This window comes from Schistocerca serialis, chromosome 3 (assembly GCF_023864345.2).
Source record: "Schistocerca serialis cubense isolate TAMUIC-IGC-003099 chromosome 3, iqSchSeri2.2, whole genome shotgun sequence".
Classification (NCBI taxonomy): domain Eukaryota; kingdom Metazoa; phylum Arthropoda; class Insecta; order Orthoptera; family Acrididae; genus Schistocerca; species Schistocerca serialis.
In genome coordinates, this window is record NC_064640.1 from 163170670 (window position 1) to 163190160 (window position 19491).

The 19491-nt window shown below is 42.4% G+C and overlaps 1 protein-coding gene across 3 annotated transcripts in view; it reads left to right on the forward strand.

The window, feature by feature from the left end:
• LOC126471556 (glutamate [NMDA] receptor subunit 1) overlaps positions 1 to 19491 on the forward strand; it is a 524350-nt gene that overhangs the window by 200754 nt on the left and 304105 nt on the right. For all 3 annotated transcript variants that reach the window (XM_050099783.1, XM_050099785.1, XM_050099784.1), the window contains 2 exons: positions 11182 to 11376; positions 18316 to 18416. In XM_050099783.1, coding sequence (XP_049955740.1) covers positions 11182 to 11376; positions 18316 to 18416 — 296 coding nt within the window. The remainder of the gene's footprint in view (positions 1 to 11181; positions 11377 to 18315; positions 18417 to 19491) is intronic.

Here is a 19491-nt window from a genome sequence, read left to right on the forward strand (position 1 = left end):
CCTTTAAAAATTTTCCGAAAAATTCTAGTATGCGAACATATACGCGCTCTTTTCAACATGCAGATCTCCTCTCACTCCCACAAACTCCGCTAACTGTAACTCGCTCACACCCATCGCTGTAAATTGCCATACCCATCCACTCCCATGTATCCATCTCTCTCGTTCATTCATCCCAACTTATTGTATTATTTCTTTGTGTCTTTCTGCCACTGTCTCCTGCCTCACAGCCACAGTCTCCTCCTTTCTGTCCTACTAATACTGTCTACTTCAGTGTCACCATCTCATTCTTGCTCTTTCTTAGTTCTACTATCTCATTCATTCCTTCCCACTCCTGCTCTATCTGCCTGTTGTCACTAACCCTCTCTTTTCCTCATTGTCACTCTCATAGGCTGTGTCTCTGATTATCACCAGTTCTCACCCACTTCCACTTTTTCCTTCTCTTTATTCCTCGCCCATTGGCACTGTCTCCTTCAATCTTCTCCTAGCATTGTTCTGTCACCGTCAACTTTCTTCCACTGCCACTGTGTCCCTCTCTCTATCTCTTTCGCTCTTTCTATACCACAGCCATTGTCTACCATCTTCCAGTATTTATTACTTTACCGTCTCTTTCCCATTACCACTGTTTCCTTCTATCTTAGGTTTGAATATGTTATACGCCAAAAAATTTTGGGAAAATTTTTAAAGGTACCAGTACTGAGGAACGTAGATTGATGCAGCTGGTACCCCACTTTTCAATCAGTCTTTTAAGCACAAGCATATTCAGTTTTTTTGTGCTCCAGTGGGAGCATTTTTCTGCTGGTTCCCTTTTTTTCCTTGCTACAGCAGAACATTGCACTCATAAGAAAAGAACTTTATGAGACCTAAAAATTTTGATGGTTTACTTATGTGAAACTGCAATAAACCAAAATTAATTTTCAGCCTCTGATTTTACGTGCACAAAAATTTTGCATGTACTTAAGTACTACAACATGGGTTTCCGAGACTCATTCTGATGATAACGGAGACACTTTAAGCATATTTCTCCGTGATATATGTCTTTAAAAAATACGTTTTCGCCTCACACCAGATTTTACTTCAGTATTTTACGTGTACCTGTAGAGTGAATTTGAACCTCTGCATCTCGGAAACGGATTAAGAGAGCAAGAAACTTTTCGAGGTTGTCTGAGATGGGGACGTTAGAAATATATAGTAAAAATTTCAGCCATATACTGTGCATGTCCATCTTGGGATCCGCGACCCGGTTTTAGTCCCCAGAAGTCATGATTTTGTGGTGTTTTCGATAACGGGCAAAGATTTTTGAAAGTGGGAAGATGGCATTTCTAGATGAATGCCTAGAGAACATACCGTTAAAATTTGAGCAATTTGCTACTGTTAGTTGTATATATATCCACTGCTGGCGGCGAAAAAAATGATGAAAAGGCTTTTCCGAGTTTTCTCAAGAACCGCCCATGAATTAAATGGTGCCTCTATAAGCCCCTCAAGGCGTACTATAGACCACATCTAATGCAAAAAGAACCAACCAATGTGCTCCATTTGCCTAAGAGGAGGAAGTGTGTAATATTCAACTTTTGACCTTCGATAGTTACAGTAAGACGATCCTTTGTTGGGTATACAAATGGTCCCTAGCCCAAGGACTATCCAAAACATTTGAGTCTACCTTTCTATCGCCAATAGAACCTGAGTTGTGATCCGAGGAAAATCCTATTTCTAAGCGAAATTTTGGAATATACTGGAAGAGCAAGCTGTCTCATTCGTATCGATCATATAGAGGAACTGTAAGATAAAATTAATATTCACTTTCTAAAAGATGATTGTCATTGTCATTGTCTCGATGCCTTCTACATCTACATCTACATCTATACTCCGCGAGCCACCTTACGGTGTGTGGCGGAGGGTACTTATTGTACCACTATCTGATCCCCCCTTCCCTGTTCCATTCACGAATTGTGCGTGGGAAGAACGACTGCTTGTAAGTCTCCGTATTTGCTCTAATTTCTCGGATCTTTTCGTTGTGATCATTACGCGAGATATATGTGGGCGGTAGTAATATGTTGCCCATCTCTTCCCGGAATGTGCTCTCTCGTAATTTCGATAATAAACCTCTCCGTATTGCGTAACGCCTTTCTTGAAGTGTCCGCCACTGGAGCTTGTTCAGCATCTCCGTAACGCTCTCGCGCTGACTAAATGTCCCCATGACGAATCGCGCTGCTTTTCGCTGGATCATGTCTATCTCTTCTATTAATCCAACCTGGTAAGGGTCCCATACTGATGAGCAATACTCAAGAATCGGACGAACAAGCGTTTTGTAAGCTACTTCTTTCGTCGATGAGTCACATTTTCTTAGAATTCTTCCTATGAATCTCAACCTGGCGCCTGCTTTTCCCACTATTTGTTTTATGTGATCATTCCATTTCAGATCGCTCCGGATAGTAACTCCTAAGTATTTTACGGTCGTTACCGCTTCCAATGATTTACCACCTATGGCATAATCGTACTGGAATGGATTTCTGCCCCTATGTATGCGCATTATATTACATTTATCTACGTTTAGGGAAAGCTGCCAGCTGTCGCACCATGCATTAATCCTCTGCAGGTCCTCCTGGAGTACGTACGAGTCTTCTGATGTTGCTACTCTCTTGTAGACAACCGTGTCATCTGCAAATAGCCTCACGGAGCTACCGATGTTGTCAACTAAGTCATTTATGTATATTGTAAACAATAAAGGTCCTATCACGCTTCCCTGCGGTACTCCCGAAATTACCTCTACATCTGCAGATTTTGAACCGTTAAGAATGACATGTTGTGTTCTTTCTTCTAGGAAATCCTGAATCCAATCACAAACCTGGTCCGATATTCCGTAAGCTCGTATTTTTTCACTAAACGTAAGTGCGGAACCGTATCAAACGCCTTCCTGAAGTCCAGGAATACGGCATCAATCTGCTCGCCAGTGTCTACGGCACTGTGAATTTCTTGGGCAAATAGGGCGAGCTGAGTTTCACACGATCGCTGTTTGCGGAATCCATGTTGGTTATGATGAAGGAGATTTGTATTATCCAAGAACGTCATAATACGAGAAGACAAAACGTGTTCCATTATTCTACAACAGATTGACGTAAGCGAAATAGGCCTATAATTATTCGCATCTGATTTATGACCCTTCTTTAAAATGGGAACGACCTGCGCTTTCTTCCAGTCGCTAGGTACTTTACGTTCTTCCAGCGATCTACGATAAATTGCTGATAGAAAGGGGGCAAGTTCTTTAGCATAATCACTGTAGAATCTTAAGGGTATCTCGTCTGGTCCGGATGCTTTTCCGCTACTAAGTGACAGCAGTTGTTTTTCAATTCCGATATCGTTTATTTCAATATTTTCCATTTTGGCGTCCGTGCGACGGCTGAAGTCAGGGACCGTGTTACGATTTTCCGCAGTGAAACAGTTTCGGAACACTGAATTCAGTATTTCTGCCTTTCTTCGGTCGTCCTCTGTTTCGGTGCCATCGTGGTCAACGAGTGACTGAATAGGGGATTAAGATCCGCTTACCGATTTTACATATGACCAAAACTTTTTAGGGTTCTTGTTTAGATTGTTTGCCAATGTTTTATGTTCGAATTCGTTGAATGCTTCTCTCCTTGCTCTCTTTACGCTCTTTTTCGCTTCGTTCAGCTTTTCCTTATCAGCTATGATTCGACTACTCTTAAACCTATGATGAAGCTTTCTTTGTTTCCGTAGTACCTTTCGTACATGATTGTTATACCACGGTGGATCTTTCCCCTCGCTTTGGACCTTAGTCGGTACGAACTTATCTAAGGCGTACTGGACGATGTTTCTGAATTTTTTCCATTTTTGTTCCGCATCCTCTTCCTCAGAAATGAACGTTTGACGGTGGTCACTCAGATATTCTGCGATTTGTGCCCTATCACTCTTGTTAAGCAAATATATTTTCCTTCCTTTCTTGGCATTTCTTATTACACTTGTAGTCATTGATGCAACCACTGACTTATGATCACTGATACCCTCTTCTACATTCACGGAGTCGAAAAGTTCCGGTCTATTTGTTGCTATGAGGTCTAAAACGTTAGCTTCACGAGTTGGTTCTCTAACTATCTGCTCGAAGTAATTCTCGGACAAGGCAGTCAGGATAATGTCACAAGAGTCTCTGTCCCTGGCTCCAGTTCTGATTGTGTGACTATCCCATTCTATACCTGGTAGATTGAAGTCTCCCCCTATTACAATAGTATGATCACGAAACTTCTTCACGACGTTCTGCAGGTTCTCTCTGAGGCGCTCAACTACTACGGTTGCTGATGCAGGTGGTCTATAGAAGCATCCGACTATCATATCTGACCCACCTTTGATACTTAACTTAACCCAGATTATTTCACATTCGCATTCGCTAATAACTTCACTGGATATTATTGAATTCTTTACTGCTATAAATACTCCTCCACCATTGGCGTTTATCCTATCCTTGCGGTATATATTCCATTCTGTGTCTAGGATTTCGTTACTGTTCACTTCCGGTTTTAACCAACTTTCCGTTCCTAATACTATATGCGCACTATTTCCTTCAATAAGAGATACTAATTCAGGAACCTTGCCCTGGATACTCCTGCAGTTTACCAATATTACGTTAACTTTTCCTGTTTTTGGTCTCTGAGGACGGACGTTCTTCATCAACGATGATAATGTCCTCTCTGGTAAGCCGTCAGGTATTTTATCGTTTCGCCCAAGGGGGGGTCCCTCTAACCTAAAAAACCCCCGTGTGCACGCCACACGTACTCTGCTACCCTAGTAGCTGCTTCCGGTGTGTAGTGCACGCCTGACCTGTCTAGGGGGGCCCTACAGTTCTCCACCCAATAACGGAGGTCGATGAATTTGCAACCATTATAGTCGCAGAGTCGTCTGAGCCTCTGGTTTAGACCCTCCACACGGCTCCAAACCAGAGGACCGCGATCGACTCTGGGCACTATGCTGCAGATATTAAGCTCAGCTTGCACTCCGCGTTCGATGCTGGTTGTCTTCACCAAATCAGCCAGCCGCCGGAAGGAACCAAGGATGGCCTCAGAACCCAAGCGGCAGGCGTCATTCGTTCCGACATGTGCTACTATCTGCAGCCGGTCACACCCAGTGCGTTCAATAGCTGCCGGAAGGGCCTCCTCCACATTACGGACGAGACCCCCTGGCAAGCACACCGAGTGCACACTGGCATTCTTCCCCGACCTACCCGCTATTTTCCTGAGGGGCTCCATAACCCGCCTAACGTTGGAGCTCCCTATAACTAATAGGCCCGCCCTCTGTGACTGTCGGGACCTTGCCGGAGAATCGGCCACTGGCCCAACGGGCGAGGCATCCTGTGGTGGCTCGGAAACGATGTCATCACCACTAGGAAGCACCCCGTACCTGTTGGAAAGGGGTAAGGCAGCTGCCACGCGGCCAGATCCCACCTTCGCCTTTCGGCCAGGCACGCGCGAGCCCACCACTGTCCGCCATTCACCCTGGAGTGATGGCTGACCGGTAAGATGCTCACTGCCGGAAGACGCAGCGACATAAGGGGTTCCATGTGATTCCAAGGCCACCGAAGTAGGCATAGGTCTCACCACAGTTGCCCCAACGCCACTACGAGCCGACGCCTGCGCCTCGAGCTCGATGAGCCTAACAGACAAAGCCTCCACCTGCCCCCGAAGAGTGGCCAATTCTCCTTGCGTCCGCTCACAACAACCACAGTCCCTACACATGACTATGTTTACCCTACTCTATACGGTGACAAATTCCCAAGATAATCTTCTGATGAGCTACTCTGATAATCAAGAAACACTCACTGAAATACGAGACGCGAAAACTACGCTAGGTTTTCCCAGAAAAACTATTTAAAAGCTAAGCGCAGCAAATAAGTACAAAAACGCTTTATACAAACAGTACTCGCTGCTGCTGGTGCTCTCGCTCTGGCTGTCACAAGACAACTTCTCAGAAGTAAATCTGAAAATAATGCGTTGCTCAAGAAAGACTGCTTTACAGAATCTGAATACTCTGTTTTATTTTAAGTGGGTGATTTACATCTACATCATACTCCGCAAGACACCTAATCGTATGTGGCGAAGGGTACTTTCGGTACCACTATCTGATCCCTCCAACCCTGTTCCATTCGCGAATAGTGCGTGGGAAGAATGGTTGTCGGTAAGCCTCTGTATTGACTCTAATTTCTCGAATTTTCTCCTCATGCTCAATACGAGAGCTGTATATGGGGGGAATTACTATGTTGTCCGATTCCTCCTGAAAAGCGCTGTCCAGAAATTTCAATAGTAAATCTATCCGTGATGCACAACGCCTCTCTTGTAACGTTTGCCAGTGGAGTTTGTTCAGCAACTCCGTAGGAGTTTGTTCAGCAACTCCGTAACGTTCTCTCGCCAGCTAAAAGATTCCGTGACGAAACGTGCCGCTCTTCTTTGGATCTTCTGTATCTCCTCTATCAGTTCTACCTGATAGGGATCACAGACAGATGAACAATACTCATGAAGCGAGGGAACAAGAGCCTTATAAGCCATTTCTTTCGTGGATGAGTTACATTTCCATAATATTCTTCCGATGAATCTGAGTCTGGTGTCTGCTTTTCCCGCAATCTGTTTTATATGGTCATTCCACTTAAGGTCGCTCTGGATAGTTACGCGTAGATGTTATACGGCAGACGCTGTCTCCAGCTGTTTGTCATCAGTAGTCTATCTGTACAGCAGTGGAATTCTTTTCCTATGTATGCGCAATATGTTACATTTATTGACGTTCAGGGTCAACTGCCAGTCTACACCGTTCATCAACTTTCTGCAGGTCGTTCTGCAAATTCTTACTGCCAATAGCCTTAAAGAGCATCCGACGCTTTCTGCTAGATCATTTATATATATTGTAAACAGCAAAGGTCCTAACACACTTCCCTGTGGTACTCCGGATATTACCTTTTCATCTGTCGATTTAGTTCCGTTAGGAACGACGTTTTGAATTCCATCAGCAAGAAAGGTTTGAATCGAATCGCAGGTGATTTCTATGGAGGAGATGTTCACTTTCCATAATGTTCCTTCGCCTAATCTTTATAGAATCTTACAGATATCTCATCTGATCCTCTAGCCTTTCCATTACTAAGCGATTGTAGCTGCTTTTCAACTCCGTGATCGGTTAACTCAATATCTGCCATTTCAATGTTCGTACGGTTATTAAAACGAGGGACTGTGTTAAGATCTTCCACGGTTAAACAACTTCGGAAGACCGAATTTAGTATTTCGGTCATCTGTTTGCTATCTTCCATTTCGGTGCCGGTGTGGTCGCTGATAGAATGAGTAGATGATTTTGACCCACTTACTGATTTTACATACGACCAAAATCTCTTAGGGTTTTTACTCAGGTCGTTGACAAGGCCTTACTTTCAAAGTCATTGAACGCTTCTCTCATTGGTCTCCTTACGCTCATTTTTGCTTCGTTCAGCTTTTGTTTGTCAGCTATATTTTTACTTCTCTTGAATCTGAGATGAAGTGGTCTTTGTTTACGTAGCGCTTTTACATACGACCAAAATCTCTTAGGGTTTTTACTCAGGTCGTTGACAAGGCCTTACTTTCAAAGTCATTGAACGCTTCTTTCATTGGTCTCCTTACGCTCATTTTTGCTTCGCTCAGCTTTTGTTTGTCAGCTATGTTTTTACTTCTCTTGAATCTGAGATGAAGCGGTCTTTGTTTACGTAGCGCTTTTCTAACACGGCTATTAAACCATGGTGGATCTTTCCCATCCCTTAAAACTTTACTCGGAACATACTTGTGTAGGGCATATTGAACGATGCCTTCGAATTTTTTCCATTTGTTCTCCATATCTTCGCCCTCATCACCGAATATTTGATGCTGACTGCTGAGATATTCTGAAATTTGTACCCTGTCACCCTTGCTGAGCAAATATATCTTCCTACCTTTCTTAACATTCCTTGTAGGACCCGTCGTCATCTATGCTGTCACAGCCTTATGATCACTGATGCCTTCCTCGACGTTAACAGATTTGATAAGTTCAGGTCTGTTTGTTGCCAGGAGGTCTAAGACTTTACCCTCTCGAGTTGGTTCTCTGAATATCTGCTCAGGGTAATTTTCGGACAAGAGATCCAGAACAACGCCACACGATTCCCTGTCTCTGGCACCAGTTTTGACGGCATAACACTCCCAATCTATACCTGGCAAGTTGATGTCATGTATTACAATGAACCAATTCTGACTCAGTACAACGAAACTGGTTGATAGTTACATTAAGGAAATATTATTGATATCGTATACCAGTTGTATAGAAAACGCAGTTCAGTGTCAGTTTCATTTTATTAGGGCAGACATAGATATTAAAACTTGGTTACCTGCTGGAGATGTTTTTACATAGTTACTCAAATTTGAACTACCTTTTGTTTGCGATAGATGATATCGTAAAAAGTGCTGAAGGTGAATAATATGTTTAATTGTAGGATGAACAAAGAAAGAAATATAACATTTTTATAATAATTTTGTTTCCAATGGGCCTGCAGTTCGATATAAGTCGTGTAAAGACATTATGAATTAAGTCCAAAAAGCTGCTTCTTTTTTTGAGATGTTCATTTAATCACGACAGACCTGTTTCAGCACTACTGTCATCATCAGGCGATCTGAAAGTCATGGTTTTATTATATACTATTTTCTAGGACAGACAGTAGCCTACTTGTCATATATGAGATTGGCAACCATACATTCATGGAATTCTTAACTTACCTATAACGTCGCTGGTTCGTCACTTAAACGTGTTTCTTACGTCTTTTAAATTGTTTCTTTGACTGGGATGTTAGTGTACAGTTTTGTAATATCAAAGGATAACCATAACTGAAAATAATTTACTACAATATAGGAAAATTTCAGTCATGGGCACTAAAGAAATTATAGAATTATTCAAATTGATACATCAAAATTACTTCTAGTTTAATGAAAAATTCTGCACACAAACTGAGGGAGTTGCCATGGGATGCAGAATTGCAGGAACTATAGCAGATATATTCTTAAATTCATTAGAAGAAAAACTTTTCAACACCACAAACCTATCATTAAAAAAAATTGTATATTACTATAGATATGTTGATGACACCGTAAGTCTACTTGATAGAAATACCACAGACATCCAGCTAATACACAATGCGCTAAATGCACTACATCCAAAAATGAAATTTACAATGGAACTAGAAAATAACAAAGCGATAAACTTTATAGACCTTACCAAAAAAAAATGTTGAAAATACACCCAAATTTGATATATAAAGTAAACCTACCACCACAAATAACATTGTACATGCCACCCAAAAGCGCATAAGTACGCCTAATTTCATGCCATGATCAACAGGATAATAAACCTCCCACTAGAACAAGAAGCAATACATAAAGGGAAAAAAAATTTAAAATATGTGGCACTACGGAATGGTTATAACCCAAAATTGGTTCAACAGATATATGACAGAAATACCACACCATTAAAATCAAAAATACGTAATGAAATAACACTTCAGCGAGAAACACAAACCAAATAAATTCACATATATACCGACAACATATGTAGGCAACATATCGAACACACTGAACACAGTGTTAAAGAAAACAAACGTACGCCTCGTATACCACACTGAAGGAAAATTAAAAATAAGATCGGTAAAAGTTAAATTGCCAATAGACTCGAATCCAGGTATATACAAAATTCATTGTAACGATTGTGATAAGTTCTATATAGGTCAGACAGGCCGGAACTTTAATACCAGATACAGAGAACACACTAGAAACACTGAACGCAACCCATGAACCTTCTTTCAACACCTACAAATAGAACAACATACCACAGGCAATGTAGAAAAAGAAATCCAAATTTTGCATATAACGCCTAAAGGTCGCTTACTCGATATTCTGGAAGAGGTCGAAATCTACACACATGCACACAAATATCCACAGCAAATACTCAACGAGCAATTAGATCTAAAACATAAACACTATATAGAAAACTTTATTCAAATCATCGATCGTGAAAACGGATAAACAACCAAAGACATGAGCTAAGCCAAACCAATCACACATTCACAGATAAAAATAAACAACACGGTAACTAAGTGAAATCGATAAGTAACTGCTCTGATGTCAACTTATAAAATCGTAGGTAAAATGTCAAACAAAAAACACACACAACAAATAAAATTCAGGCTATAACTTCCAACAAACATAGCCTATGAAAGCTAACTTTAAAAGATGTAAGAAAAACGCTTAAGTGACGAACCAGCGATGTTATAGGTAAGTTAAGAATTCCATGAATGTATGGTTGCCAATCTCATATATGACAAGTAGGCTACTGTCTGCCCTAGAAAATAGTATATAATAAAACCATGAGTTTCAGATGGCCTGATAATGACAGTAGTGCTGAAACAGGTCTGTCGTGATTAAACAAACATCTCAAAAAAAGAAGCAGCTTTCTGGACTTAATTGATAATAAAATATATAATAAATTAGACCTAGATTTTGTTTGTTTGCTTTTATTCCTTGCCCTCTAGCATGTTTTATTGATAATGCTTCATTACGACGAGAGTTTGCTCTTCCCGTAGTCAGTATGTAAGCTCAGGAGGTGGACAGTAACTCATGTGTACTTCAAATATGTATGAGCCGCTACTCTAAAAAACGCTGAAACTGGTAATGAGATTGCAAATGCAGATACGTATAAAATGTATACTACAGTTAACTAAAAATATTTCACCAAAAAATATGCATAACGGATTGTCCTGGTCAACAGACTTGTTTCTTTTTTTTCATTTTGAATACTATCTTTATGACTTCATGTTCTATAAAATGAAAATGTCCACAGCTACCTAGGTAGATATAAGAGTTGGCGTACTTTTAATCTCATTCAATATGATGAGATGCTCTAATATCTTACGTGCTTAATGTGAAGAACTATCGAGCATTTATTCTTTCGTTTCCGTTCTTTACAAATAATTGCAGTTCAGTGTTTGACCACGGCACATAATCTCTCAGACAAGCCGTACTGAGCGTGAGTGCAAACAAGATATAGGTATTATTATCTTTCCATATTTATTTCGATGTGTTAGTTCAGAAATGTGTTTGTGTCTGTGAGGTACGTACCACAAAGGTTTAATGTTTTCATTTTTTTTCCTTACAGAATATTCATGTATCGTTCCTGCGTACAGTGCCTCCATATTCACACCAAGCCGACGTGTGGGTGGAACTGCTGAAGCATTTCAACTACAAAAAAGTTATTTTCATACACAGCTCTGATACTGACGGGCGAGCACTGCTTGGCCGTTTCCAGACAACATCGCAAAGCCTCGAAGATGATGTAGAAATTAAAGTGCAGGTGAGTCGCCACGACTGTTATACACCGCACAAAATATGAATATGATGGCGAACTCAGACATACTATGTAACCAGAAAAGGTATAGCTATAATATTCGAATTCTCTTCACGTACTCTCGGCAGAAATACTTGTGCGTTTATTAATCGAAGAATAATTAAAATTGTTTTCAATAGACAACGAATGAAAAGCACCCGAGCGAGCAGCCGAGTCGTCGTGGCAAACGCGCACAATATTTCGACAATAGAGCGAATTATCATTAGGCACGCTGATGGCCTGATGGAGAGCCCACCGTGAGCCTGGCGGCGCCATCTCAATTCGTTGCCGAAATAATGTTCGTGTTTGTCGCTCGCCTGAGAACTTTTCATTCGTGATATACTTTGGAACAAACTGAAAAATCGCAATAAGGAAACTGTTTAGAATTCTTGTAGTCACGAGAGTATGGTTTCAGAGAGTATGGTTTAACACATTTTAGATGCATAGGCAAGCGAATCACTAAGTAAATGTAAGAACAGTTGAAATACTTCCGCCTGCGAGAATGCTTCTGAAATGATTTGTTTCATTAAATAAGGGAGTGTAGTCTTTAATCTGTGTATTGGTTCACAATATTAATGCCTGTTACTCTCTGAATGCACACGTAACTCAGTTTATTTTTGTTACTTTTCTGCTGTTTGTTTCGAATCATGAAAGAGGTAAGAAAATGTGTTGCTCCAACCTTGTGACGTATGACGATGGCAGTGATACCGCAATCTCTGGTTCCGACATCCCTGTTGTATCCCATATAGCAACTCTCCTGTTTCAAGTAATACATAATTTGTCGTTAAAATTATTGATGAAAATTTTTCCGTTCCATTGTGTAGGCTGCTACAGTAACTAGTTTCGAATTATTTCAGAAAAACAGATTTGGCTGCGAAGTTATTTAATGTCAATAACGCGTTTCATCCTTTTGGGGCATCATCATATTGTTTATAAAAACATGCCACCAATCAATTAGAAACAAACAGAGGAAGGCACATGGTCCTATCTTCTACTATTACTCGGGAAAAATGAACTGAAACTAATAGAGAATTACGTAAAAGTAGCTGGCTGAGTAACCTATCTGTCATAAAGCCATATAAAATGGAAAACTGACGCAAAATAAACCACATAAAATGGAAAGTGAACATAGTTAAAGGAAAAGACAACCGCCAGTATATCATTAGGAAGGTACAAGAAGAAGACGGAAAAATTTCAACGACTATCGCATGTTACCTTGACTCCGCTATAGCAGCACGCTTATAACATAAACGCGATGTGAGCCGCACACAGCACAATGTGCATTTGGCGCGCACACAAATATTACTGTGACAGATGAAGATACAAACACCGCGTATAGTGTGCCAAGAGCTGCCCAAGTGGCGCCCATGACAGGCATAAGGCATATTTACGAAATACAAAAACTAAGTAAAACTAGTGAATTAAGATGCATATATGCAAACCATTGCGATGAAATGAAACCAAAAGTACAGTAAGGTATCACTATATAAAACAGAAAAAAATAGGTAAACTGATGACATGAAAGATAGCTAGCTAAAATATGTCATTTAAACTCTGCCACACAGAGAAAAATAGCCAAAGTTTCAAGTGCATGCCCAGATTATGCATACAGGATCAACAAACCCAAACATAAAGGTATCAGGATCAGGGGCACTCGTAAGCATTACAAACTAGAGGCAAAGACCTATTTTAGTATTTCTTTTGTAAATAAAAACAGCCAAATGTTGCTGCAATTTATTTTATTTCTCCCAGACGCGTTTCGCCCTTTTCACTTTGAGGCATCATCAGCGGGATCTAGAATGATACAGCTTTGTTATTTTTAGATTATAAAACGGTTCACGTCTTGCTTTTTACGTAAATAAGCGATTACGTACTGTTCTTCGCGTTTTTGGTTGGCATCGGCGTTTCCATCCTGCAGAGTCGAGGGTCACAGCCTGTTTCTGTTTCTACTTCGCACACGGTAACTGGGAATTCGTCAGAGGTGAGCCGCTGATTGGAGACCATATGGCAAAGGGAGAAAGTGTGTATGCATGTAACTGCTAAGTGGGGGGGCTGTAATGAATCTCGTAGTTACAGCTACCGAGGAACAATACACACTGATGCTTCCGTTGCGCGGTTTTATGGGGGAAGTTTCGAGTGGGAATCGAATAGAAAAATGATAGGCTTGTGGTCGGTCATCAGGTGAAACTTGGTACCGCAGAGTTTGGCGCCGTATATGACACCTAACGACTCTTTCTATCATCATCATCATCATCATCATCATCATTTAAGACTGATTATGCCTTTCAGCGTTCAGTCTGGAGCATAGTCCCCCTTATAAAATTCCTCCATGACCCCCTATTCAGTGCTAACATTCGTGCCTCTTCTGATGTTAAGCCTATTACTTCAAAATCATTCTTAACCGAATTCAGGTACCTTCTCCTTGGTCCACCCCGACTCCTCCTACCCTCTACTGCTGAACCCATGAGTCTCTTGGGTAACCTTGCTTCTCCCATGCGTGTAACATGACCCCACCATCGAAGCCTGTTCGCCCTGACTGCTACATCTATAGAGTTCATTCCCAGTTTTTCTTTGATTTCCTCATTGTGCACACCCTCCTGCCATTGTTCCCATCTACTAGTACCTGCAATCATCCTAGCTACTTTCATATCTGTAACCTCAACCTTATGGATAAGGTAACCTGAATCCACCCAGCTTTCGCTCCCATACAACAAAGTTGGTCGAAAGATTGAATGGTGCACAGATAACTTAGTCTTTCTCTATTTGTGAATAATTTGACTGTGCCACATATAAAGTTTTAGATCCAACCTCAGTAGGCTGTTCTGTGCCATGGGGTATTTATGGGACAGCAGTGTACCAATGCCGGAATATCAGGCATCAGTGCCTAGGGTAAAGCGTTTGCCCAGGCTATGCCGTACAATGCGATCTAACGCAGTTTTTAAGTTGCAAGAAAGCTTTCTAGCATGCCTTCGACCAGTAGGAAGTTGTTGACATTGTGAGTGAATTTTGCATGAAAATTAACTTTATCAAGGAATGAATACAGTAGTTCTTTGAGTTTTTTAGGAGCTGATAAGTTATTTACATGAATGCGTGGTGTCTGTTCTTGTACATGCCCGAAAGAATAGACACCACGCGGAATCCTCAGCCGTGTTACATATTATGTAAACTGAAGGTGGAGGGGAAAGAAAGAAACTACTGATGTCAGCTGCATCGAGATTTTGTGCCAAACAATGGCGACGAGTGAAATTGCGTGCCGGACTGGGATTCGAACCAGGCACCTCCAGCCTACTAGGCAGATACTTGAACCACTGCGCCACTAGGATACAGTGCTTATTGCAGCTGAGCGACCTACCTCGGCATACCTCGCAGCCGACCCACATCCCCACGCAGTCCCCCTCCATGTCTTCAATGCTCGCTACTTTGAGATGCCCACAGGAGGTCGAACGTAGTTGTGCATCCACAGTGAACGTGGTTGATTCACTGCCCATCGAGGCGAATCAATTATACCAATACACGGTGGCTGTTCCTTCAGACATGTCCGAAAGAACAGAAACCACACATTCATATAACTGATTCGCCTCGACTGGCAACGAATCCACCACCTTCAGTGCGGATACAAGTAAGTGCGTTCTCCCGTGGCAATCTCAGAGTATCGAGCGTTTCCTACTCTCCCCATCCCCCACCCCCAAACATCGCCTACAGATTTTGCAGGTGCTGCTTCCGTGCGGCTCCGGTAATTACCAAGTCAAATAATACATGCCATATTGTCATGAGATACCACAACTCTATATTTTTATATTAAAAATGAAGAAATTCCTCTAGCTGTATTTAAGGTGTCGATTTTATTTTGGCAACTAGTTTCAACGTTGTAACAACGTCATCTTCAGGCCCTATAAAATATACCATGCATACAACAACCAATGTGATATCAGTAATCTATGAGTTATTATGTAAACAAATATATTATAAACATATTACATAATGGTTGAATTCAACAAAATTAATTACATTTTGGCCGTTTTCATTAAATGCAGTCATTCTGGAAATCAACAATTCATGTGGTATCAATAAGTACAAATGAAATTTTACTTAAGTGATCGTTTTTATTACAGACCAATGTCAAGCATTAAATGAAATGGGAGTATATACACTCCTGGAAATGGAAAAAAGAACACATTGACACCGGTGTGTCAGACCCACCATACTTGCTCCGGACACTGCGAGAGGGCTGTACAAGCAATGATCACACGCACGGCACAGCGGACACACCAGGAACCGCGGTGTTGGCCGTCGAATGGCGCTAGCTGCGCAGCATTTGTGCACCGCCGCCGTCAGTGTCAGCCAGTTTGCCGTGGCATACGGAGCTCCATCCCAGTCTTTAACACTGGTAGCATGCCGCGACAGCGTGGACGTGAACCGTATGTGCAGTTGACGGACTTTGAGCGAGGGCGTATAGTGGGCATGCGGGAGGCCGGGTGGACGTACCACCGAATTGCTCAACACGTGGGGCGTGAGGTCTCCACAGTACATCGATGTTGTCGCCAGTGGTCGGCGGAAGGTGCACGTGCCCGTCGACCTGGGACCGGACCGCAGCGACGCACGGATGCACGCCAAGACCGTAGGATCCTACGCAGTGCCGTAGGGGACCGCACCGCCACTTCCCAGCAAATTAGGGACGCTGTTGCTCTTGGGGTATCGGCGAGGACCATTCGCAACCGTCTCCATGAAGCTGGGCTACGGTCCCGGACACCTTTAGGCCGTCTTCCGCTCACGCCCCAACATCGTGCAGCCCGCCTCCAGTGGTGTCGCGACAGGCGTGAATGGAGGGACGAATGGAGACGTGTCGTCTTCAGCGATGAGAGTCGATTCTGCCTTGGTGCCAATGATGGTCGTATGCGTGTTTGGCGCCGTGCAGGTGAGCGCCACAATCAGGACTGCATACGACCGAGGCACACAGGGCCAACACCCGGCATCATGGTGTGGGGAGCGATCTCCTACACTGGCCGTACACCACTGGTGATCGTCGAGGGGACACTGAATAGTGCACGGTACATCCAAACCGTCATCGAACCCATCGTTCTACCATTCCTAGACCGGCAAGGGAACTTGCTGTTCCAACAGGACAATGCACGTCCGCATGTATCCCGTGCCACCCAACGTGCTCTAGAAGGTGTAAGTCAACTACCCTGGCCAGCAAGATCTCCGGATCTGTCCCCCATTGAGCATGTTTGGGACTGGATGAAGCGTCGTCTCACGCGGTCTGCACGTCCAGCACGAACGCTGGTCCAACTGAGGCGCCAGGTGGAAATGGCATGGCAAGCCGTTCCACAGGACTACATCCAGCATCTCTACGATCGTCTCCATGGGAGAATAGCAGCCTGCATTGCTGCGAAAGGTGGATATACACTGTACTAGTGCCGACATTGTGCATGCTCTGTTGCCTGTGTCTATGTGCCTGTGGTTCTGTCAGTGTGATCATGTGATGTATCTGACCCCAGGAATGTGTCAATAAAGTTTCCCCTTCCTGGGATAATAAACAGTGCTAAAGAGAATATGCATTCCTAATCATCAGACATAGGTAGGGTAAGATCCATTATTAAACAATAGTAAAGGGAGGGAAAGGTAGAAATAGAGTTATGCTTGCATAACAATGCATTGTCATCTTACCCTACATATGGCAGGAGAAATATCCTGTAGCTGGACTAACGACGACTCAAGAGGATCGTTCAACGTGACAGAAGTGCAATGCTTCTAAAAATTGTTGCAGATTTCAATGCTGGGCCGTCAACAAGTGTCAGCGTCCGAACCATTCAACGAAACGTCATCGATATGGGCTTTCGGAGAAGGAGGTCCAGTCGTTTACCCTTGATGAGTGCACGACACAAAGCTTTGCGCCTCGCCTGGGCCCGTCAACACCGACATAGGACTGTTGATGACTGGAAATATATTGCCTGGTCGGACGAGTCTCGTTTCAAATTGTATCGAGCGGATGGGCGTGTACGGGTATGGAGACAACCTCGTGAACCATGAACCCTGCATTTCAGCAGAAGAATGTTAAGCTGGTGGAAGCTCTGTAATGGTGTGAGGCACGTGCATTTGGAGTGATATGGGACCCCTTGTACGTCTAGATACGACTCGGACAGGTGACACGTACGTAAGCATCCTGTCTGATCATCTGCATCCATTCATGTCCATTGTGCGTTCCAACGGACTTGGGTAATTGCAGCAGGACAATGCGACATCCACACGTCCAGAGTTGCTACAGAGTGGCTCCAGGAACACTATTCTGAGTTTCAACACTTGCGCTGGCCACCAAACTCCCGAGACATGAACATTATTGAGCATGTCTGGGATGCCTTGCAACGTGTTGTTCGGAAGAGATCTCCACCCCCTCGTACTCTTACGGATTTATGGACAGCCCTACAGGATTCATTAAGTCAGTTCCCTCCAGCACTACTTGAGACATTAGCCAAGTCCATTGCACGTCGTGTTGTGGCACTTCTGCGTGCTCGCGCGCACCCTACACGATATTAGGTAGATGTATCAGTTTCTTTGGCTCTTCAGTGTAATTAATATTACTTAACGAAAGTCTTCTGATCCTATGAATCACGAGTTGCGGAACGTCGAATTTTTTTACAGAGAGTTATAAGCCGTTACATAAAAGGAACACCACTATAGTACACTTGTGACAATATTTCGTGGTATTCAGCATTTTACTCAAGACCACGGCCAATTACCTATCCTATCCCCGTAAAAAGTAACTTTATATATTTTTCGTGTGTATATTTTGAGCTGTATATTTTCATTTTATTATTATGATAAATACTATATAATTGTGAGATGATGCCTGGATGAATAAATACGTAAATAAATAAGTAGATTTAACAAATTAACGTTTTTTGACAGGTCGAGTTTGCAATAGAGATTGAACCGGGACTTGACAGCTATACGGATTATTTGACAGAAATTAAAGGCGCACAGTCACGAGTCTTCCTTATGTACGCAAGGTAAGGGTTTCATGGTAATTCTACTCATTACTGCAATACCTATTCGTATTTTATGTCCTAGTTACCGTAATGTATGGAAAAATATTAAGACTTCATAATCCTTCAAGACATTACAGAGACAAACATTTCTAGCGTTACTTGGATCTGAACTACAGAATGTGACTGGAGAAGTATGCTGCATTAATGTTGTGCCAATTAGTCAATAGCTGAACAACAAATTACCCTTATTTTGATGAGATTCGTAATAATTTTATTCAGAGGAAAATTTGATAAGACTGTACGGCATCCCCACAAAATACGAGGGTAATCCCAAAAATAAGGTCTCCTATTGTTTTTGTAAGTACATAGACCTGTTTATTTCTACAATGGTTTACATAAGTTTACAGCTTGAACATTTAGCTATTTTTCGACATAATCACCATTTCCGTCGATGCATTTTTGTAGACACTGTGGCAGTTTTTGTATGCCTGTGTCATACCAGCTCGCCGCCATGCTGTTCAGAAAGTTATGAACATCTTCTTTCACTTCGCCGTCGGAGCTGAATCGCTGGGACCACAATTAACGCTGACAGGTACTGTGAGACTCTTAAAAAAACTCATACGGCCAATTCAGAACCGGAGAAGAGGAATGTTGAGCAAGGGCGTACACATTCTCCATGACAACGCTCGCCCACACATCGCTCAGCAAACCGTTGCTCTCCTGCAATAGTTTCGGTGGAACATAATCACCCACCCACCCTACAGCCCTGACTTGGCGCCCAGTGACTATCACCTATTCCATAGGTTAAAAGAACATTTGGCAGGAAAGCGATACAGCCCCAACGACGAGGTGAAAGAAGAGGTTCATAACTTTATGAACAGTATGGCGGCGAGCTGGTATGACATGGGCACACAAAAACTGCCACAGCGTCTACAAAAATGCATCGACAGAAATGGTGATTATGTCGAAAAATATCTAAATGTTCAAGCTGTAAACTGATGTAAACCATTGTAGAAATAAACAGGTCTATGTACTTATAAAAAAATAGGAGACCTTACTTCTGGGGTTACCCTCGTATATCAGTCGCAATTGAAAA